At 39.9% G+C, this 24,612-nt stretch overlaps 1 protein-coding gene across 6 annotated transcripts in view; it reads right to left on the bottom strand.

Annotated features, from left to right (window-relative positions):
- The window catches only part of DNM3 (dynamin 3), a 501,537-nt gene that overhangs the window by 122,329 nt on the left and 354,596 nt on the right, over positions 1–24,612 (bottom strand). For all 6 annotated transcript variants that reach the window (XM_040984259.1, XM_040984258.1, XM_040984260.1 and 3 more), the window contains one exon: positions 18,188–18,297. In XM_040984259.1, the coding sequence (XP_040840193.1) occupies positions 18,188–18,297 (110 nt within the window). The remainder of the gene's footprint in view (positions 1–18,187; positions 18,298–24,612) is intronic.

Below are 24,612 nucleotides of genomic sequence, written 5' to 3'. Positions count from 1 at the left end.
GAGGATGCACATATTTTATGAATATATGATCTGTGAGAACCCAAAATTATTTCTTCCTTCTAAAGTTTTTTCTCTTTTTAATTTTCATTTGTCATAATACAGTCCCATAGGCTCAGGGATTTCCCCAACACCTTCCCCATTCCCCCTCTTGCCAGTCATCCCCCCCATATTATTGCAATAGTATAGTCCTTCAGTAATAGTGATTAAGTCTGTCATTCTATCTAAGTGTGTCATAAAAATGAAGGTATAGTCCATGGTAGAAAGTCCAATACTCTATTATCAAGATATATCCAGCAGTTTTATTGAGAGTCCTTCTTCTATTCAGGAGTAATGAAAAAGATCTTGAAGTATTTGCAGAATAAATCATATTGCATTGGCTGGAGGAGTACACACTGTAGCTGAGAGATTCAGAAAGTGTTACATTTTTGACATTACTAAATACCTACCAGATAATAACATCAGTTGAAATAAATTGACAAGTGACTTGCTAAAAGTAAATTTGCCTAGTTAAAGATTTGGTTGCTCACTATGAAACACGAATGAAAAATCTCTTCTGAAGAAAAGGAAGCTAGCACTAGTATGTTTACATCCCCTATCGGAGCACTTGGGTTCAATTCTCAGCTCCACCTTCGACTTGAGTTTCCTACAAATTCAGACCTTGGAAAGTAGTGATGACCCAAGTCACTGGGTTCTTCTCACTTGCACTGGGGCCAGAGCTGAATTCCAGGCTCCTGGTTCTGCCCCAACCCAGCCCCAGCCCAGCCCCAGTCCAGTCCCAGTCCAGCCCCAGTCCAGCCCTATGCTAGAGCCCTGCGTTGAAGCCCAGCCCCATGCTGGAGCCCAGCACTGAAGCCCAGTCCCAGCCCGGCACCAGCTCAGCCCCACGCTGGAGACCAGCACTGAAGCCCAGCCCCAGCCCAGCCTCACACTGGAGCCTGAGCTGAATTCCAGGTTTCACATTCAGCCCCAGCTCAGCCCCACACTGGAGCCCTGGGTTGAAGCCCAGCCCAGCCCTGTGCTGGAGCCCAGCATTGAAGCCTAGCCCCAGCCCAGCCCCACACTGCAGCCCAGCACTGAAGCCCAGCCCCAGCCCAGCCCAGCCCCACACTGCAGCCCAGCACTGCAGCCCAGCCCAGCCCAGCCCAGCCCCACGCTGGAGCCCAGCACTGCAGCCCAGCCCAGCCCAGCCCCACGCTGGAGCCCAGCACTGAAGCCCAGCACTGAAGCCCAGCCCCAGCCCCAGCCCCATGCTGGAGCCCAGCACTGAAGCCCAGCTCAGCCCAGCCCAGCCCCATGCTGGAGCCCAGCACTGAAGCCCAGCCCAGCCCAGCCTCACACTGGAGCCTGAGCTGAATTCCAGGTTTCACATTCTGCCCCAGCTCAGCCAGCCCCAGCTGTTTCAGGCATTTATCTGAGTGAGTCAGTCTTTCTGCGTCTCAAATAAATATTTAACAAAAATATTTCACTTGAAGAGATGTGCTTTTGCCATAAAATAAACAAATAATGACTAAAACAGTTTTTATTATATTTGGTATCAGTACTAACTAGATCTTTGTCCTCTAAGATCTTCATTTTTATGAATGCTCACTAGCAAATACATATAATACAGTCCAGCTACAGGTTAATTATTTGCAATTTCAAGGTTTATTTTGCAACAGCTAGTTAACAATTAGAATGCCTGTATCAAAGCAAGAGTGGGTTCCCCAGCCTAAATGAAGATCATGTTCACTGACACAGATTCATATATTTTTAAAAGGCAGAAAGGGAGCAAAACAAAGCAGTGAAAATGTTAATTCCGTGAATTCTGTAGATTTGTATATAGATGGGGCTAAATCCTCGCACTGCACACATCAGGGTCCCATAGGGGCACTCTTTCCTGTCCTGGCTGCTCTACTTCCCACCCACCTCCCTGCTTGTGGCCTGGGGAAGCAGAGGACAACCCAAGGCCTTGGGACCCTGCACCTACTTAGGCAACCTGGAGGAAACTTCTGGCTCTTGGCTTCAGATCAGCTCAGCTCTGGCTGTTGCGGCCACTTGGGGAGTGAACCAGCAGATGGAAGATCTTTTTCATGTCTCTCCTTCTCTCTATAAATCTGACTTTCCAACATCCATTGTAAAACTAGAGCGGAAATCACTGGGGTGGGGGAAAGGAGAGACCATGGGGAAGGGCACGGGCAACCCCAGAGCCTAGAGCACTATACTATAAAACAGAATAAAACGTTTTTAAGTGCAAAAAAGCCTTAAAAATTGTATAGAGATGAACATATAAATTAATATGTTGTAGTGTGAAACAGCAACATATTGTATACATTGAATTTTAATATTCTACACCACAAAGTGGGAGCTGCACATAGGCACATTTCCACACCCAGACACTGAACTGGAAGCTAAAGCGGCTGACTTTGCTGTGGGAATCCCAGACACTGAACTGGAAGCCAAAGCGGCTGACTTTGCTGTGGGAATCCACTTCGCCTCAACTGAGAGTCAATTCGCGATTACTAAAACTCGAGTTTTTGGCAAAGTTTCTCTCCCCAAAATAAACAAAAAAGTCCGTTGCTACAAGGAAACAATGAACACTCTTTCCTGGCAAATGATGAACCCTGGCATTAGAATTTTAGAAAATCTGTATCTGCCAGTAGGGGCTTGCCAGCTTTTACTTTTCTGATAAAATTCAGGGTGACATTAATGAATGCAATTTAAAAATATTGTATAATGAGTATGTATAAACATTTGGAATAGCTGTACACATGTAAGTTGGAGAGCAGAGACTTTCCAAATGACAAATGTATAAGGTTACAAAATCTCCTCCTAAATAAAAGATCAGTTTGAAGTACACAGTCAATCCGTGTATTAGTCTAACAGATCATGAAAGTTAATTGGTTTAATTTCTGATTCCAACTTGCAATTATCACTTGTTGAGTTTTGGTGGGTTATCAAAGAGGAAAACCTGCAATGAACTGAAAAGGCAGCAAGAACTCTTCTCGTGTCCAGCCACAGACCCGGGAGAGATCCTGCCAGATTCCAACCAAACACCAGCCTGAAAGCAGAAGCAGGTTTGCACATCCAGCTGTCTTCCACTAAGTCACACTTTGAAGAGATTTGCAAACTTGTAAAGACAATGCCATTTTTCTCAGCGACCGCTTTCCTACAGACACATTATTTATATGAACATGAAATGAGTTTATGGCCATTGTTCAATGAATTAATACATGAATGTTTTTAAAATTTCTCATTTTTAATTTATAACAATGGATATAATTGGTGGTGTACTAATAAATGCTTTCTGAGGGGGTAAGGCCATGATTTTTAGTATGTTTAAGTTTTTGAAGAATAAATATTCTTAATATGGCCAATTTCAAGTCCCAATAAGAAGTTAACCAGTTCACAAAATTCTTCACATAAGCCATGCAATCCACATGAACTGAAGCTTTTTGGGGGTCTTCAAAAGTTTTTAAGAGTGCAAAGAGTGTTGGGTTAAAAATATTTAAGTGCCATTGTATAAGCTTATGCAGTCTATTTTTAAATTTATAATCATGAAAATGAAATATTGTCACTACCTTATTGCACCAAGGGCAACCAATTTGCAAACATTTACTATAACAAAACAATGTTATAATCTGCAAACAAGTTCCAATACCTAAAGGCAGAGAGCATGTCACACTTTGGCCACTGAAATCCTTAGTGAGGTATGGCTTTAGCACGCACACTTAGAACAAAGGCAATGGCTCGCTTAGAGTCCAACTACACTCTGAGTGCATTTTTTTTTTAAACTGGCCCTAAATATGCACGGAACTTTCTTCAGATTTTAAGAAATGACCATAACCATTTTTAAAATTAGAAAAAGGAAAGAAATGGGGAAATGCTGCTCCAGTTCAACTTAGCAGATATTTTCTTTATGAAACCGTGGCGTCTGCTCGGAGTTAGCTGTGCAGTGTGATGAGCTTGCGCCCTGTCAGTTCCCTCGCTTAGGCTGCGTGTGTTAATTAAAATTAATTACACATGCCAGTTAATAGCTTCCTTCTGAAGGCAGTGTATTGAAGCAGAACAGTACAATCTGTACATAAGGTACGCAGCTCGAGTTTTGACTGTGCTTCTTCTCAGCAGGTACAGTTTCCAAGCACGACAAGGGTAAGTCTGTCCCACTGTGCCTCAAAGAAAGAAAAGTTAAAATACACATGTGCATGAAGCCACAGAAATTTCTGACTTGTATATTGTTATTTTTAAAAGTTAGACTTTCACTATTCTTGAGTACATGATTTGAGGTAGGACAATGATCTTCATACAGTATTAGATATCTAAATATCAGCTTGATTTGAAAAGCATCTTCCCTAACTACAAGAGCTTGGGGGCAAGCTGTTGCTGTTTGAGCGATGTAACAGTAATCCATGGTAATGTGGTAATAACGGAAATACTGCCTGTCAGAGAATCACGGACACATCAGTCAACTGCAACTGGATTTAAATAGCAGCAGATTGGAATAATAACCCTCTTTGGAGTTTTCAAGTTTCTTTTACTATTTACTGTTAAGAATTTTTTCTTCAACATGTACATTGTTTTGCAATATTCTACTGGACATCTCTAAACCTTGATTACTTTAATAGTCAGTAAAATATGTACTTGGTTTTCTTTTTTGAGTTCTTGGGAGGCCGCTAAGACTGCCAGAGAACTGTGGGTGTTTAGACATTTCCTTCAGGCTATACCAGTTAGGGAATTTTTCACAACCCTGCTTGTTCATTTCTTAACAGCGCTCCTCCCCAACCTGCTGACTGACATACCTACTCCATGCTTCCTCAGTACTGCCTCCGGCCAGGGGGTGCCAAGGTGTCAGAAAACCACCCGGGCCTGGCTCGAAGAAAGCAGCAGCATACAAATCATCTTTGATTCTCTCTCTCTCAATCTCTCTAACACATGCACATACACACATCAAGATATAAATTCATTCTTTCAAAGAAAAGCCTAAGATTAGTTTGTATCTTGAATCCAGTTTTTCTCAAATGACTGATTTTCAAAAGGCAAAGGTAACTTTTTAACCCAAACTGGTACTACCACTTCACACAGTCACACATTGGGAGGCATCAGGTCATCTGCACACATGTCTGAAGGGAACTGACGATCTGAGACTCTCCCTGGCAGTTCACTCCCACAACGCTTTACGGTAAAGACCGTATCCTACAGCCGATCATATATTTTTCTGCAGCTTGTTTGCAACTACGGTTGCCCCCTATCATTAATGAACAGCAGCTGGGGCCATTTTATGGTTCCCAACTAGAGGCAGGCACACTTCTGTCCCAAGCCACAGTGTTTGTCTGAAGAGGGTAGAGGCGGGGAGGGGATTGCCATTCAGCCAATAGTTGTTCCGGGAAATAGGTGGGGAGAGGGCAATGTGTTCTGAAATCCTAGAAGAAAAGTAAACTTGCTGTGAAGGGCATAATTTCTTTTTGTTCTTGAACTTTACACAGCCCTGTTGGACTCATTCATCAACAGAATCTTTGGACAGAAACCTCCTGAACATTAATGCCTCAAACACGTTGACGAAAATCCCTGCTGGCACTACTAATGGCTTTTAAGACACAACTCCATTTTAAATTCTTGGGAAGGAATGAACTGATTCTAAATTGCTCATTCTAGTCTATCAGCCCTTTGTTTGAAACAAGGAAATTTCTCGAGAAGAACAATGCCTAATTCCCTTAAAAAAGTGTCTATGCACTGCACACAGGTGTTTGAAACACAAAAAATGTTCCAAAGCCCTTTAAGACATCTGAAAAAGCCGAAAATCACCAATGTGCTAAATTCCTCCTGCAGAAAAGGCACAGCGATCCAAGTAGGACATCATGCCCTTATTTCATTTCAGAGTTTAATTTGAAAACCAATAAGAGAAGAATTTCAATTGATTGCTTCAAGCCACAGGCATTTCATCCCCAAGCAATTATGTTGCTTTTCATGAGAATTTATCTTCGCTGTGAAATCAATTGTCACAGGCTTAGCTCACAAAATATCACCGAATACTATTTGATTTCTGTCTTGGAGTGATGGGTGAATCAAACAAATCAAATGGGCAGACATTTTGCTTCTTCAGCCCATCTTTCTACAAGCTTCCTTCTGGAGACGGTTCTCCTCTCTCTTGCATATTTCACAACCAGTGAGACACCTATGAAGGGGGAGCTGAAGGAGCAAATGCTGGGAAACTATTTTAAGTTGCAGAATCACAGCCACATGACAACAAAGAGCTTTCCAGAACGACTGTAACAAAGGAAGAGAGCAGACACACAAAGTCATAACTTAGAGACTAGCATTTGGAGTTAACTGCTTTCAAGATACAAGTGTGCTTTCACTGACTTGCTAGATATGCATTCTTATCCAACTGCTTAACAGAAAAAGCACAGTTTATCTTTTTGGGATTTACAGGAAGTAACCCTGACTGTCAGATTGTAAGCTCACAATCAATAACTTTACAAAAGTCCTCAAACCTCTACATGATCCATGGGAACCTAAAAGTTCGAGTGCAGAAAAGAAGTTAAAACTTATGAACAGAAAAATGAAAGCCCGTCTTTGGCTCTGTTCCTCCCCAACGTTTAAAAACTCCACACATAATAGAAAATCTGAAATTTGAATTCTAACACTTTGTTAGAGCTTGAAATGTGGAATTTGCTAAAGCTTCTTATACAGATATATGAAGCATTTTTGAATAATGGGATATTATGAGAATAAGCTGAGCCAAGTTATATGAAAATAGCTATGCCATTTTTCCTCTTAAAAGGATCATGTCATAAAATTCAGTTCCATTTAATTTAAACACTACCCATCCATACAGTTTGGGTATTACTAAAATTTTTCAAGCTTTTACATTTTAAATGAAAGAATTTCTTCATCATTAAACTCTTTCCATGCTCCACCCACTCCAGAGAGGCGTTCCTGGCCCTTGGAGCTCGCTACAGAACACCTGCTAATCACAATAGGCACTGTTTGTATCTTCTCCATATAGTAAGTGGGCAGAGCACAGCATGGACCATCCTTCCCTCAGGCTTCTGAACTCCCACAATTTGCCAGGACTGCATCTAGGCTGCAGAGATAAAGCTATGAACCAGCCAAATAGCCTTTCTCCAATGGAAAGTAGAGGCAGGTGTCAAATACACAATCACATTTAATTAATTCAGTATAATATTTTTGTTAAGACCAGAAAGAAGTGCACTGTCTACTTGATACATCCCAACTTTTAAATAATCTGGTTTTCCTAAAAATATTCCTGACGTCTTACTATTGCAAGTTCATCATCAGACATCAAGCATCAGTGGTCTAATAACTCGTGGCTTTTTCTTTTAATTTTAGTCAGTTTATTTGTGAGAAGAGAGAAAGAAAAAATTGTGCATGTTTTGATTCACTCCCGCAGCAGTTAGGAATTGAGTGCAGGTCTCTGCTCTGGATGGCTGGAGCCCAGTGACTGGGGCATCACTGCTCTCCCGGGGTCGACAGGAGTGCGAAGTTGGAGTCAGGAGGCAGCCCCAAAGACTGGTAGGAGAGATGAGGGCAGTCTGACCACTAGGTTAAACGCCCACCTCCAGAATAAAATCTGGGGAAAAGCAAGCTTTGAAACAGTGCATGTAGTTTCAGAAAAGTGTACAGTGAACTATATAAAAACTGAGAGGTCAAAGAGTTTCTGTTCGCAAATGGACTTATTTTTCTTTCCTACCTAGTTAGAGGGTGTTACAAGCACCCCTGCTGGGAAGATGGCCTCTACACACTCCTTGGGCAAAAGGCAGACACACGTATGCTTCATTTCTCAGCTTGGACTAGCAGACTGTTCACTGGACTTCCAGGTAATAAGAAAATGTTGAATCATAATATTCAAAGACACAAAATTCACTTAGTGCTCTGTGAGAACACTGCAAAGTCACATCATAAGCATTGCTTGTATAAGAGTGGGATAAAAACAAAGTAGAGCAATTTCTCCAGTTTCTTGTTTATGTTCCATACACAAACTTCATTACATTGTGTTCCTTACACAATTTCCACTACCGGGTCCAGATTATTACCCATTCTCCCTACTGATCAATGCCTATTTATAGAAGAGAACTGGCACTCTTTTTAACAGATTTGACACTCAACCACACATAGGTGAGACACAATTTTTCAGACAAGGCATGATGGACCACCTTCCACACAGCATGTTTAATTAAACATTTTCCCAAACAAGTTAACATTTGAATTGTCTTTATACAGGAACAGAGCCGTAAAGGCATACATGTGGAAAATCTGACTCCAATTCCATTTTAGCTAACAAGTGGAAAGCTGTACTACCCAACAAAGAGAACCCAGAGCCGCTCTTTTCAGAGCACCTTAAGAAAGGGCAGGCGGTAACTGTACTGCACATCATTTCACATTTATTGAGTGTCAGCATGGTGGAATGCAGAAACATCCTGAAATCACTTTCTACAGGAAAAGGAAGAGGAGGTAAACTGGAACACTTGGTAATGTTGATCAATCATATTCTGAATTTAAGATCAGAGGCAGCATCAAAGACAGAATTCCTTATTTTAAATGAAAACAAAGCTGGGCAAGCCTGAGCAGTGCTCAGAAAATACCATGTGGCTGCCCTGTGAACCCCCTGGACAGATGCAGATCTGTGGGTTACTGGAGCTGACATACCTTGCACCAAATGAGCCTTAGCATGACCTTCAACTGAAGGCCTGCCTGGGGGAGAGCAAACACAGCACAGTGAGACCATAATCCAGACATTCTCCTATCAGAAAAAACAGGGCATGCAACCTGGGTTTAGACCACGTCACAACAAAATGTAGAAACGTTTAACTTAGATTTCACTTGCAACTTATGATGTGGTGTTGCGATGAATGTACCACCACAGATGAGCTGTCCAAGTGTCCATGATGGCAACTTGGGTGGGCTAGAGCAAGGCTCAGGAGTGTGCAGCCTTGCCTGGAGTCCACACAGCTCAGAGCCTGGGCTCCCCTCTCCAGAAACAGCAGTCACTACAACTAGCAACAGAGCCATTCACGTTCCAAAATCTGTTGTGAATGTTTCAAAACCTGGTCAGCAGCCTCAGAAAGATCATATTAATTCAGGTGGACATTGCGGCTTCTGCAAAAAGGATGTTAAATCTATTAATTCCCACATGCCTGATGATGAGGGAAAACAGACAGCCAACTGGAACTATATACTGAATGAGCTCTCAGGGACAATGAATGCTGTGACACAAGTATCAGGAGGTAAAACTGGAGTCCTGGTCAGTGGGCTTTCTGAATGAGATTCAAGACTTTCCCTGGACATTGGTAAGATATAATGTGCAAACCAAAATACGGATATGAGCTGTTAAATCTCTTCATTGCTGTTCTTTTAGGAGGAATTCCAAATAAAGCCACAGGTGGAATTCCTGTTCCACTTAAACAGTGATGTGACAAACAGCCCTGGGTCTTGGGGAAATAACACCTGAGTTTCAATCTGCTTTTGTAATAAAGAAATGCTTTAAATTGTTGCAGGCACTCCTTAACTCCCCGGGCGAGGAGGGGCTGCACAAATACCTTCACGGTCCCAGAGACTTGAAGCCATGATACTTTTCAATGACACTGAAACCAACACTCCAGTGCGGCTCCCATGGGTTCACTGAACAGATATAGAAAATTCATCCAAGGCTGATGTGGAAGACAAGGATGAAAAATACGAGGCAAGTGAACCCTTCAGGAAAATGCTCCCAAATTAACTTAGAATAACCTCATCTAACAGTAAGGAAACAGAACACTTCTGATATGACTTGTCTCAGAAAAAAAAAAAAAGCAGGAGCATTATCTCAGAATCAATGTAGGTGGCAAAAGATATGATTTAAATAATTATGCAATGCCTAGGGGCTTCTGACAGATATACAATTCCCTGTCTACCGAGTGCATTAAAATACATAAACCTACATGGCTATGTCCCGGTTAGTAAGTGTTATCGATAAAAAAAGGAATTAAAAAATATATTTATTATTAGGGCGCCTATTCCCTTTAAAAGAACTTTCCTATCATCCAAAAAGAGGCTGGCAACAGATGAAAGAACATTTGTTGCTACTTGCTTCACCTAATACTGTTCGCCTCTTGGTACGGCCTTTTCTCATCAATTAGTGGTATGATCTCATGAAAGTCACCTTCTATGATGCTAATTCTGATGTTTGTGGTAAAATTCTGGGCTTTCCGTTACTCCAGCATTTAGGTACTGGGATGACATACACGATTATGTAATCAGGTTAAATGTTACCATACACACTGTAACTCTTCGTTTCACATACAATCATCTCCCAATTAGACTCACTTCTCTTAGGTGCTATCGTTGTGTGGTGAGTTACCTCACCCTCTGCAAAGCCAGTAACTCATAGGCGAGCCGGTTCAAGTCCCAGCTTCTCTACTTGCAGTCTGTCTTCCTGCAGATATGCCTGGGAAAGCAGCAGACGCTGGCCTGAGAGCTGGAGCCCCTGCACCCCCAGGAGATCCAGCTGGAATTCCCGATTTGCACTTGACTGTGGCAGGCTTGGGGGAGTAAACCAACAGAAGATCTCTGTCTCTCACTTCTTCTCTGTAACTCTGCCTTTCAAGTAAGTAAATACGCCTTTCCAAAAAAAATTTCTTTTATTGACTTCTTAATTTTTTTGTTTTAATATCAGTGAAAAATCTGTTTATATGGTACTCAGTAGGAATTACAGCACAAGATCACATCTTGTATTTCAATTTGAACACCAATACTGACATGCCAGATTGATACAAACAAATGTTTAGTAGGCACTTTGAGTGAATAATAGAATAAATGCATGTTGAAAGAATAACTGAGAGAATGTAAGAGTGATCACCATTTCTCAATGACTGGCTTGTAAAATATTCACATCTGTGCACACTGAGCCCCTGATTCCTGCTCAAAGTTACCGCTGAGTCCCTGATCAGCCATTCCCACTCAAACTAAACTTATCACTGAGACCCCGATCAGCCATTCACGTTCAAAGTTATCACAATCCTCACCCCTAGCCAAAGTTGGGGACATGATTTTGTGGTAATAGGAGGTTACTTTAATTTTAACCAAAGTAGCAGGATAAACAATTTAAAACTTTTTTTTGCTAAGTTTATAGGATGGATAAAAAACACCATTTCAGGTGCCCAGGCTATTTCCAAAATGAAACAGTCATTTTTATCGAAGAGGAAGACTATTTCTTGTCCCTTTGGCCAATGGATAGCATGAGTTTCAGTAAGCAAAAGGCCTGTAACCAGTGACCATAAAAAGACAGCATGTAGTACCTTGGGAGCTGTGTGAGACCCAGCACTTCCCAGTAACCTCGTCCTCAGTAAAAGGATGGACAGAAAATAAATCTGACTTCTAGCAAATAAAAATGACAGGTAAGCTTACCATGGGCTGGCCAAAAATGAAGAGGGTACTAATGAATATAGTGCTAAAAATGATCAGCAACAAGGCATTAACAGAGATACACATGTAAAAGACAGAACAAAATATGCAGAAAACAATGAGTGTCATATTTATGTCAACTATTTTTAGAAAGAATTTTAGAAAGAATAACAAAAAAATGAAAAAGACAAAAGTCTAGATAAAGGTCTATCTTTTTTCAGAATTTAAGGAAATTCTGAGTCCTTGTGATTAAGAAGAAAAATGACCACAGAAGACGCAAGACAAAAAATACCAGATGCATCAATTAGAAAAAAACACATATTACTTATACAAAGGAGGAACAACTAGATTGCCACAAAATCAGGAGACAGGTAGTAGTAATGTGAACATGTTAGGATAAAATAACTGTCACTCTGTAACTTAATATCCAATCAGAGAACTGTTCCAAAGTGAGGGCAAAGTAAAGATCTTTTTTAGGGAAACCAGAACCTGAGAGCTACAACGATGAGCAATAAGTGAGAGGATGTGCTTTTCTGGGAAGGAACATGAAACAAATTGAAAAGTTGACATACGAGAAGAAAGTGAAGGAAGCCACGATGCTGTTAGTAGCTCGAAGCCATCACTGTTCCCATGGAACAGTTCTAATCCTGATGGAGGCAGGAAGCAGGATGGACTTGAGATAGTTCTACAAATCTGATGGAAATCAGGAGGGAATTGTTGAAGTCAGTGTGTGTAAAGGGCATTTTGGAAAGAGTAGAGAACTGGGTTCCAATTTCAAACTAAATATAAGTCTCAAATATTGAGGGGATATTGGAAAGAAGAAAAACAGAGCATATAATTTCCAAACCAGTGCAAAGAATAAATTAAACAAATTAAAAAAGGCAGGAATAGGGGTGCTGGCACTCAGTGGGTGGCTGAGCAAATATAGAAAATGCAGGGAAACAAGAAAAACCAAAAACCATGTTCAAATTAAATTCAAATAAACCAGTAGTAATAAAAAATGTAAATAGGCTAAACTGTTTAATTAACAGAAAAAGTTCTCAAATTAGACTTAAAACAAAACCAAACCCAATCTGTAAGTTATTGTAGGAGAAACAATAAAGAAAGGCTGATGACAGAGGAAACAGAAGGATATCTCAGCAGATAGGAAGATTTTTTAAAGATTTTCTGTCTCCCTGCCAATGCCCCTTTCCAGAATATAACCTAAAATGTTCAATTATGCTTGTGGTATTTACACATTTAGTGAAAGCACAGCAAATCCATGGGACATAACAGCTGTCTAATATATGAGCTACCTGAGATAACATATACTAAAGATTTGAATTATTCAAGGTAAGACAAACATGACTACAGAAATTACACGATGTAATTTAACAGGCATAATCTCATTAACTCACATAGAATCTGTACTCCCAAACAGTAAATGTACTTTATTTTCTAATACACATGAATTACTAATGAAAATTTATCATGTAATAGGTTGCCTTCTTTTGCGACAACATAACTGTATTAGAAACAGTACAATGAAATTCCATGTTCTATAAAATATACAATATACTTCCAAATCAATCAAACAAACAAAAAACCATAAAGAAGATTGGGAAACAGAACTGACTAGTGATAAAATGTTTACACATCAGTGGCCAGTTTGCGGCTCAGTGGATTAAGCCATGCCTGAGATATCAGATGGGTCTTACAGCCCTGACTTGAGTCCTGTCCCATCCACTTCTGATCTAGTGCCCTGCCAACGCTCTCCTGGGAAGCAAGGCACGAGGGCCCAAGTCCTCAGGCCCCTGTCTCCAACATGGGCTATCAGGGCAGAGGTTCTTGCTCTCGGTTTGACCTGGTACAGCCTTGGCCATCATAGCCATTTTGGGAATACACCAGTGGATGGAGGATATCCCTAACCTTCTCCCCAATCCCCATCTGTTAATTCTGTATTTCAAATAAATAAAATAAAAGCTTCAAATTGTTTACATTTCAAAACCTGTGGTAACCAACCAAAGACCACTTGTAGGGAAATCTATTGATTATATAAGAAAAAAGACAAACATTAATACTCTATAAATATAAATTAAGAAATCAGGGATAGATGCTTCTGTTTTTTATTTGTTTCATAAAAACTTATTTAAAAGATTGGGAACTAATATCAAGGAATTACAAAGAGCTTCAGAAACTCAACGACAGCAAAACAAAAATCCTGGTAAGAAATGGGTGAAGGATATGGGCAGGCATTTTTCAAAAAAGCAAATTAAAACTGTTTATATATATATATATATATGAAAAAGTGCTCAGGCTTCCTAGTTATTATGTAAACGCAAATAAAAACCACATTGAGGCTCTACTTAATTCCAAATAGAATGGCCTACAATCAGAAATCTACTCACAGCCCCTGTGGGAATGAATACTACAGGGAAAGGTGCCAGTTTCCACCGTTAGTGGAGTGTAAGCTAGTGAGCAACTATGAGAGTCAGTAAGGAGAGTGCTCAGACAACTGAAAATTGATCTACTCTATGACCCAGCCATCTCACTGCTGGGAATATATCCAAAGAAGGGAAACCCGCACACGAGAAAGCAATCTGCAACCCTATATTTATAACAACACAATCCACAATAGCAAAGACATGCAAACAACTCACATGCCCATTGAAAGAGGAATGAATTAAGGAACTGTGGTACATCTACACCATGGAATACCATCCAGCCATGAGAAAGAATTAAATTCTACCATTTGCAACCAAATGGTTGCAACTGGACACCATTATGTTCAGTGAAATAAACCAGTTTCCAAAGGACAAATGTCATATGTTTTCTCTGATATAAGGCAACATTCTTACAAAATACAAAACAAATAGATATACAGGTGAACAAGTATGTACATATATTCTCATAGATGAACTATAGAATGGAGACTAGTGTAGAGACCAGCAGATTGGGAAGTGAAGATACATTGCAGAATGCATCTCTACTCCTGAATAAAAAATATTCAATAAATACTCCATAAATACTGAAGGAAACAGTTAAATAGACATGATCCTATGATACTAGATTTTCTACTGTTGCCTAGACCTACAACGTCATAATGCACTTAAATAGCACAATGTTAACCTTGTATGTCACTAAGGGATTATAACATTTGCATAATGCTGGGGAAAGTAGGGAGGGACAACAGGAGGGGAAGGAGGAATCCCTTTATCTACAAAAAAGGTTTCATGGAGAACAATAACCATTTAAAAATCTAAAAAAAAAAAAAATAAATACTTGAAAGGCAGAGTTACAAAGGGGGAGGGGGAGAGAAAGAGAGAGAGAGAGAGAGAGAGAGAGAGATCCACTGGTTTACTTCACAAATAGCCTTAAGAGCCAGGGTTGGGCAAGGCCAAAGATTCAGACCTTATTCTTCTGCTTCCTCAGGTGCATTAGCAAGCAGTTAGATCCAAGGCAGAGCAGTTGGGGCACGTGGGATCTTAGCATCACAGGCCTCATTTTAACTGGCTCTGCCACATGCTAGCCTGGTGGGCAAGTACTGGCCTTGTGGCCCCACCCACATTAAAGGTCCTCGGGCTAACACCCAGTTCTGATTCTAATTTGTGCCACTGTGCAGGTTTGGGCCCCTGTGGAGCCTTGAGGGTGACAGAGAAGGCTACAGCTACTGGGTCTCTGTCACCTTGGCAGGGAACCTGGAGTGAGTTCTCCACCACACCCTCCGGCTGTGCCAGGCACGTGACTGGCAGACCTCCCAATGGGGTCTATCTTCTCCTCTTCCCTTCTGTGCTTCAGTGTATCAAAATACTTTCACCGTTAAGTTTAGGGGAAATGACTAAAAAAAGAAGAATGCATTGAAATTGGAAAAACATACACATTAGATAATAAAAAACCCAAGAATGTATTGTTTGAACGTTGAAAACCTCTGGGGTCAATAGTACGGCGGGTCACAAATCTCCAGCAGGAAGAAAAGTGGTAAAACGCCAGGCATACCAGGTATTTTAACAAACAGAAATATCTGTGCTAATATATTTTAAAAGAAGCGGAATGGATAACAGAAAAAGAAATTTTTCCAAACTGATGCATGGGAAAAAAAAAACCAGAAAAGCGAACAAATCTATAATCACTAAACACATTAAAATCACTAGTTAAAAGTCTTTTTTTTAACCAAAATACCTCCCAGACCCAGATAATTTCAGGAATGACTGCTCCAAAACAATCATTTAAAACAATTCATCTTTATTTTGTAGAGAATATTCCCCAAAATAACAGGGACTTATTCACACCTCAATTAATGAAAACAACACAACTCTGACATTAATTTTCCAAAGATTGGTTTATTTACTTGAAAAGCAAAGTGAGAGAAGGGGAAAAGGCAAGGAGACCTTCCAACCTCTGGTTCAAGGCCCTGATGCTCACAAGAACCACAGCAAGGTCAGGCAGTTGCCAGGAGTCATGAACTCCACTAGAATCTCCCATGTTCCTGGCAGGAACACAGGGTTTTAAATACTATACATTCTCTCAAACACACACAAGCAGAAAGCTAGATGAGGAGGACGGGACTAGAAGCTGAACCAGCCACAGTGATATTGCATGTGGGCTTTCTAAGCAGCAGCTTCACCTGCTTAGCCACAACATCCACCCGCAACTTTGATATTAAAGACGGGACAAAGTACACAAAAGGATATTATGGGTCAATCTCACTTAACAGAAAAGCGAAAGTCTGAATAAAATGCAAACACACAAACCAGGAACACATCCTAAATGATAGTTTATCATGCCTGAGCTAGATTTAGTCCCAGGAGACCAAAGATGGCTTGAATTAAATGGTCTATCAGTGTACCTCACCGCAAAAACAGATTAAAGACTCTAGAGGGTAGACATATTGATAAAATTCAGCACCCATTCAGGTTTTAGAAATAAAAATAGAACCATTAGTAACTAGGAACACAAGGTATGATTTTTATCTAATGCCAGATATCTACCAAAAATTAGTTCATTAAAATATTTAAGTAATTCTTACTGAAATAAGGCAAGGATGCCTGGTTGTACTCAGCATTGCGCTGGAGGTGACAGCCACACAAAACCAGTGGAAAGGAATTAAGATTTGAAAGTTCCCGCAAACGCGGTCATAAAGACCAGTATGTGCTCACAGGCATTTCGCAGCATCACCTAAAGAATCTGATCTCTTTTTAGCACTCCAAGATTACTGACTACCTAGACTGTTAGAAGTCTAGATTTTTATTTGAGTGACTTCTGTTCTAGCTGAAATCCACAGTTGCATTTATCTAGAAGATTCTTTGTCATCGTCTTGACTCTGTTCCAAGCTCTTCTATAATCTAAACTTGGAAGACCAGGAATTGAGTTGAGAGTCACTTCCTGTTTGGTAGCCATCTGTCCCCCTCCACGTCTGACCCACAGGCTCGGCGTGTCCCACTTTATGTCTGACCCACAGGCTCAGCGTGTCCCACTCTATGTCTGACCCACAGGCTCGGCATACCTGTGATCTAGGGCTCTCTGGCTCTCCAGGCTCTGACACAGAAAGTGAACAATATGTGGCTTTGTTCCAATGTGCTGCAATCACTAGCGTTTTCTCTGGAAACATTTTCACTCTGTTATTAGTTTTAATGTTTTCCTTTTTCGTAAGATGTTCTCAAAAGATACCATGTCTTTCAGAATTCCCACTTCAATATTGGGTAGGGGAATTGTATTTAATTTTTTTCACCTTTGATACTTTAAAAGGCTTGATCTTGTGGTTTTTCAAGTATTTTTGTATTGTGAGTCATTCTGAGCAATTGACTGGGAATGCAGAAACAGTGTTCTTCCTTTGCTGTTTCACTGTGTGACTGACCCTGGGCCAGCCACTGACCCTAATCAAAACTCCATTCCCTGCGAATAGGGTGAAAATTAGACTCTGCCATTTTACAACTTACTCTTGTAATAACTTATTCACACAATCAGATTGTTCCCATGAAATTTCCATTTGCAAGCAAATCCCCTTTATTATCCTTGCCCAGTGTAGCCAGTTTACATCTCTGTAGCCCATTTTCCCTTTTCTCTATTTGCTTATTTAACTTGCACTACTTAGTTTCATTGAGTAACCAAGGCACTTCATGATTAGTCTAACATGAGTTTTGACATTATACACAAACAAGGGAGAAAGGAGAAAACTTCTGCATAAATAGAGGGAGAGAGACAAGTGGACCTACACACAGTTGATTCCAGTTCCAGCTCCACCATGATTGGGTGAGCTACCATAAGAAAGGTAACCAACCCTTTTCTCCACCCACTTTCCTAACCAGTTAAACCACAACACTTCATCTTTTTAATCTCCTGGCCATTGCTATGAAAACCAAAAGTAATTAAAATAGAGAGTGTTCTGAGAGACTGTACAGTGCTACACATTTCTCTTCACATTAATTGAATATTACTCAATGAATTTAGTCATGATATTTAGATCTGAAGAAGACATTGAATTATATCCATTCATATTAAACAGATACTATTAAAATTACAGTTCATTAATTTTAAAATGTGATCACTAAATCAGGGAAATGAAAACTTTAAGGTAATAAAATGTGGTTTAAGAAAGAATGTAACATGATTTCTGAGTACTTCTTAAAAAAAACACTAATACTTGAATATCTAAGTTTTTATGTTTTGAAATGATAACCATGATGAAAGTTAAAAACACAGAAGGAATGAAACAACAATGGAAGAAGTGATAAAATTCAAGGAGTGACCAAAGGAAGCGTTTGCAAATATGAGCCCTGGGTCACACAGAAATTCAAGGAACAGAGACCGAGAGCAAACTACTTTCTTTTCTTACCTTTGCTCTGTGTTAAAGAGGGCAAAGATGTGTTTGCTAGACATAAAGCTCTTTTCCACATCCCGAACTTTCAGGTTGTCCAAGGGAAGCATGTACTTCTTTTCTTTTTCCTAGAGAGAGAGAAAATTGACTTTAATAAAAAGACCTGGAAGTATGCCAATGGCTAAACATCACCTGAGGTGCCTCACACCTGACTGCACTATTTTGATGCCATCAAACACTACTTTGAAACCAGCTCCCAAGGAATAACCGTTACAGAGATGGCAAACTCCAGTGATTTCCAACACATGGGCAGGAAAACAGGGTGGTGGTGATAGTGGGGGTTGCATACAGGAGTGGCTGTGAGATGGAGAAACACATGGCCTTCCTGATGTGGGTCCCCTTAGATGTTTTTAAATGTTAGTTTGATATTAAGAATTTAGCCATCTGTTAATATTTAACAAAAATGTTCTGGTCCTAATTCAATGAGAAATGCCAGATGGATTTCATTTCATGTTTTATTTGCAGCCTAAGCAGTTTTGATAGCCAGTGTTGGCAGGGGGATGGAAGTGCAAGGACGCAGTATGAAACCCCCCACTTCCAATGAGCCAGGGTAAGCATAAGCACAGGAAAACTGTCCTCCTTTGGGTGTAGAATAAATTAGAAGTCCAGAAAGAGAATGATCCCGGAAAATTGTTGCTCTTAAAAGCAGACTGATATTAGCTAAAATATATTCTTTTTTAAAACTACCAAATGTTTCAGAAGAATATGGGCTTTGGAGAGGTGAGGTCTACAAACACAACCAAAGTGGTGCTATTACAACATATTGGATACTAAAGAATTGGAAACATTTACTCTTAGACCTGAAAGTAGTATGTAAATGCCTAAAAACCAGTAGACTAGGAGAGGCCAGCAAGGCACTGCTACCAGCAGCCTGATAGGAAAGCCTCATTAGGCGTTTGCCCTCTCTCTGATCCCACGCTACCTCTATGGTGCCAATCTTTAAAAATAGCAAGACCAGATTCCAGAGGAGAAAAGCTTGATGATTGAGATGTAACTTTCAATAACTGATCATTAACGCCTGAGGGAAATACACACCCCATGAAAGTATGTTTGACCTCTTCCTTGAGAATCAATGGTTAGGCCCCGGAGCACAGGGCAGAGGGCTCTTCCTTGAGAATCGATGGTTAGGCCCCGGAGCACAGGGCAGAGGGCTGCTGCCCAGAAAGTTCACAGCTCCCATGGTGTACTGGAGAGCAGGTCCCTCCTTGGCCACTACACTTACTCCCACATCAGTCAGATCAAAGTTTGGCAGAACATCCTATGATAGTAAAAATGTAGCTCTCAATTTGAATACAAAAGATAACACAAAATAAGATCAATGAATGCAAAAAATATAGTGAGGAAAGCTAGCTGGAGATCATAATGGTTGTCCTGGCTGATAAAGTCTCAAATAAAAAAAAACAAAACAAAACAAACAAACAGATAAATCAAAACATAAAAGAGATTTCACATGAACAAGCAAAATATTCTAAGACGATTCCAATGGTTTTTGTATGAAAATTAATACAAACACAAGGACAGCCTAAATAATAAAACATATTGTAAGTCACAGTTGAGACCAACTTGTTTAAAAAATTTGTCAAGTTATTTTAGGACATAACACTAAGAGGCAAAAATCCTAGATTGAATGAAAATCCTATCCAATACATAATCAAATGAAAATGTTTGAGACCAGGGAACATTTTTTTTTTATTGGATGTTTTTCAATGCCCCAAATTTATGCAGCTGGGTTTTCTTAATGCATCATTCTATTCAACCTTTTGAAATGATGGATTTGCCTTTAGTGGGAAATCTGCGTTTCATTGTAAAGATGGAACACAATGTCCTTGGCTTGTTTTCTGCAAAAGTACGTTTCCTTTTGTACTGCATTCCTCAGCATATAGAACAGGCTGGGCCCCACCAAGCTGGGCTCGGGTATCAGGCGCTGCTGAGATGTACACATGCAGACAGGGCAGCAGGAGAAGTGCAGTCTTCATTTCCAAATGTCATTAACCCAGGTTTTTGAGGACACATTGCTAAATTATTTCATAATCAAGGACTGACAAAGGAGGAGGAAAGAGTATTCATACTTATTTGTTTAATTAAAGTTGTAAGTCAAAGAATTAAATGAGACAGCGACAACTCCAAGCAATGAAATAATACACCATAGCTATTTCGAAAAAAGTCTTGGTGCTTTGGGGAAACTGATGTTCAACCAAAGCACATCTTGAATATAAATTAGCTAAATAAACAACAGGAATAGAGAAAGCATTTATAGAACTTACAATTTCCAAACTACATCGTCTTAATTAAGAAATTTGTTAAGTAACATATGTCAGTTCAAAGAAAATGTCTAGTAATATGCTGTCCAGTATGGTGGCCACCAGCCTCAGGCAGCTATGAAGTAACTGAAATGCAGTTAGTTAATTAGGAATTGTGTAAATATAAAATATGCAGCAAATCTCAAAAACTTAATAAGAAAAAGAATGTAAACCAAGCCCATAATGATACTTTTGTATTACTTAGAGGTTAAAATAATAGTATTTTGAATATATTGGAATAAATAAATCATTACTAAATGTAACTTTACATATTTTTTTTATTAGTCTGAAGGTGGCTTGTAGAATATTTCAAATGACTTATGCGGTGCACAGTAAATTTCTTTTGACAGCCTTGAGTCCCGTACTTATTTCTTTACTTCTTCGCATCTGTCCGAATAGCTTTCCTCCGTGACCTGCTGATTCCCTCCCTCAACTGCCAGTGTGAAGCTCCCCTGTCCTTTGCACGCGCTGCTTTCCCTCATTTCCTCCCTCACACTAAGACTGCACTGCAATGAGTTTGAACCGTTTACCATAATTCCCTGTTTGCCATGCCCACCACACCATTCCAGGTCCCTGGCATTTCACAGACATGTGTTCATCAACGCAACCCTCTATTGTCTCTTTGCATGTCAATTTCTTTAACATCACTGGGGTGCAAAATTTTAACAACTGTTATGGTAGGTTTCCATTACTTAGGAAAAAATATCACTGAAGTCTTTGATGTGAAACTTAAAAACACCTAAATATTGACCGAACTGTAATTTACAAATGCCCACTTCACTGTAAGAAGTCTGTTTCAACCAAACATATGTTTGCCAAGAGTCTTCACTGAGCTTGCATCTCCAACTCTATTCCAACTCTTCTCTCCCCTGACCATGTTCCTAAAGTCCAGCTCAACTTCAAATTTTTGTTCAAAATATTTCCCTAAGCTCTGCTCTTTCTCATTCCCTTATCTCTCCTTAAGCCTCTTATCTCTGTTTTAGCTCCCTATCTCTCTGCTGTGCGTACTGTAATTTTCACTATTCCTTACATGAGCTGTACTCATTTTGTAACTGTATTAAATTCAAAACCTTGTGTAAAAGTTTCTCCTTTGAAACTCAGAACGTCCAACCAACTCAATTGTTCAAGGAGATTGCATTTGAGAAGAAACTCAAAATAGTAAAACTTTTTTGCATTAAACAAGAAATAAATATTTTAAATGTTTTTATCTTGACTAGATACTCTGGAAGAAATACAATTCTAGAGAAAGATTTTTTTTTTAAGATTTATTTATTTTTATTTAAAGGCGGATATACAGAGAGGAGGAGAGGCAGAGAGGAAGATCTTCCGTCTGATGGTTCACTCCCCAAGTGACTGCAATGGCTGGAGCTGAGCCAATCTGAAGCCAGGAGCCAGGAGCCTCTTCCAGGTCTCCCACATGGGTTCAGGGTCCCAAAGCTTTGAGCTGTCCTCAACTGCTTTTCCCAGGCCACAAGCAGTAAGCTGGATGCGAAGTAGGACCGCCGGGATTAGAACTGGTGATCATATGGGATCCTGGGCATGCAAGGCGAGGACTTAAACCACTACTCTATCGTGTTGGGTCAGAGAAAGATTTTTTTTTTTTTAAATAGACATTCAGAAAGAAATTTTACGTCTTTTCAGAAGCTTCAGACACCAGTGCCACTGGATGAACTTTGTTCTTTTCTTCACATTCTCACACAGTACCTTTCCCCCAGCATTATTCAGATAAGGGGCATTGAAATGCTTTGTTCAAAGAGTGGTATGGGAGGGGCATGAAAGAGCAATTGTTTCTTCCCTGTAGTAACAGGGCAACAGTCACAAGAAATGGGAGAACAGCACAAGGTAGAAGTAACATAACAGTGAGTATTGAAAGGAGACCAAGAGCAGGAGGAATGTGATCACTGACTTCAGGAGAAACACAAGGATCAGTGCCAGGAGAGAGACGAGCTGGCAGGTGCCCAAGGATGGCCTCTAGCTGCCAGAGTGCTGTCAAGACAACTTACACAATGGGTGTGAGCAGATGACGGGGGCTGTGGACAAACAGCTTCTGCAGATGCAAGCAACCGGGAAATCCGTCCTCATGCAATTTGCACACAGGGGATTTGTAACTAGGGGAATATTCAAACAGCCTTGGTTTCATGACACACTTAGCCATTTGTGTGTGTCTCTGTGTGTATACCTTTCCTACCAAAAAGGGAACAAAATCTTCAAAGCTAACAGCATGAGTCTTTCATTTCTGTATATTATGATGCTTAGCATAAAGCTTTACATAGCATATGCTATTCATATTTTTTGTACTGGTTTGAGACTGTTTGATAACCAAAGTCAGATGTTGATTATGATATGTGTTAGTCACATCTATGAGATCAAATTAAAATTCTAGAGAAAGAAAAGCTGTAAGATGCTTAACTGATTGGCACTACTTTTGATCACTAAATATTTACAAAGCTTAGATTGCTGTCACATGTACACTGTGAATGTCTTCTTTCCCCAAGGGCAGCAAACCTCAGGTGTCCCCTCCCCCATGAAGATTACTCTGCACCATGGACCTCTTTCTTCCAGAGCTCTGACTGCCCACGTTTCTGTTACTTAAATGGTTCAGCCTGCCTCTTCAAGATGATGAGAAGCTTCTTGAGGGAAAAGAACAAGTCTTAATTCTTTTGTGTTTCTATCTAAGCATCTTTACACTGGTACACACACAGCCATGGCTTTAAAACTACTGGATTTCAATACGATAGGCCTACCCATTCCATTATGCTAAACATTATCTATCAGGATGTGATATAAAGTGCATTTTAATATTTCAAAGATCAACATTATAGTCATATAGTTTACTACTAACCTGGATAAATAGGTCTGATTGGCTTCATACAAACCTCCACATTTTAAAATACTAATATACAATAATAACCCAATATGCCTCAAAAATGCATAAAAACAAAAATATGCACAGATTTTGCTCTTCTGAAGAATGGACTGATGCAAAGTTTTAAAACTGGTCTGAGGCCAGTGCCGTGGTTCAGAGTGTGAAGTGGTCGTCTGCAGCACTGGCAGAGATGGGCGCAGGCTTGAGTCCGGCTGCTCTATTTCCTGTTTACGTTCCTAGGAAAGCAGCAGCCGACGCCCCACGTGCTTGCGTCCCTGCTGCTCACATGGGAGACTTGGATGAAGTTCCAGGGTCCTAGTTCTCGGTCTGGCCCAGCTCTGGGCATTATGGCATTTGGGGAACGGAGAGCTTCTGCTTTCTCTGCACACTCTATTTGTAACTCTGGTTTGAAGTAAATTTTTAAAAACTTTATTTTTATTACATTTTTAATTTATCAATATACACAGATTCCATAAATATGACTTTAAGAAAACAATGATTCTCTTTTCCCTTCCTCCGTTTATTTTTTTTTCCTTTAAAATTTTGTGATAACACAGTTTTGATTGACTTTGTAACCACAGGCTCAACGTTTTTGGAAAGAAAAAGCTCCATAAAAGGTAGATAGTAAAAGTGAAAGCTAAAAAAATAAAAAAAGTAAAAAGTAAAAAAGTAAAAGTAAAACGTAACTAGCTACTGTCCCATACGGTACAGACAAGGTTATAAGGCAACAATCAAATTACAAGATGTCAGTTTAGCTCCATATTCATTCAATCTTCCTTGTACTCTATGTATTAGCTGAAACCATCAGAGGAACATGGTATTTGTCTCTTTAGGCAACAAATCTTTCTAAAAATGGTAGCACACAAGAGAAAGTCATAAGTCTTATAACAGGGACAAGTATATATATATATATATATATATATAAACATTAACAGTGCGGAATATAACTTGGAATTATGCAATAATGGCACCAAGTTCCATTTTTAAATATGATTTCTATTATAATTCATCACTGACTTATGCTAACATTCTAAACAGCTATGCAAAGTTTTCATGCTAGTCCTTAGATTAGAAACAGGTGGCATGGCACACTAACGGAGAATAAAGCTCCAAACTGCTGAGACTCGCTGTGCTCATTAGGACAAAGATTCTCACTCTGAACTAGCCTATTCTGCCATTCATACCCGTCTTCCATTGGTACTCATTAGGATGGCATT

The sequence above is a fragment of the Ochotona curzoniae genome, unplaced genomic scaffold (genome assembly GCF_017591425.1).
Source record: "Ochotona curzoniae isolate NIBS_2020 unplaced genomic scaffold, NIBS_Ocur_1.0 contig_4105, whole genome shotgun sequence".
Classification (NCBI taxonomy): domain Eukaryota; kingdom Metazoa; phylum Chordata; class Mammalia; order Lagomorpha; family Ochotonidae; genus Ochotona; species Ochotona curzoniae.
The sequence above is the reverse complement of the archived record's forward strand: the minus strand, read 5'-3'. Positions and strand labels throughout refer to the sequence as shown.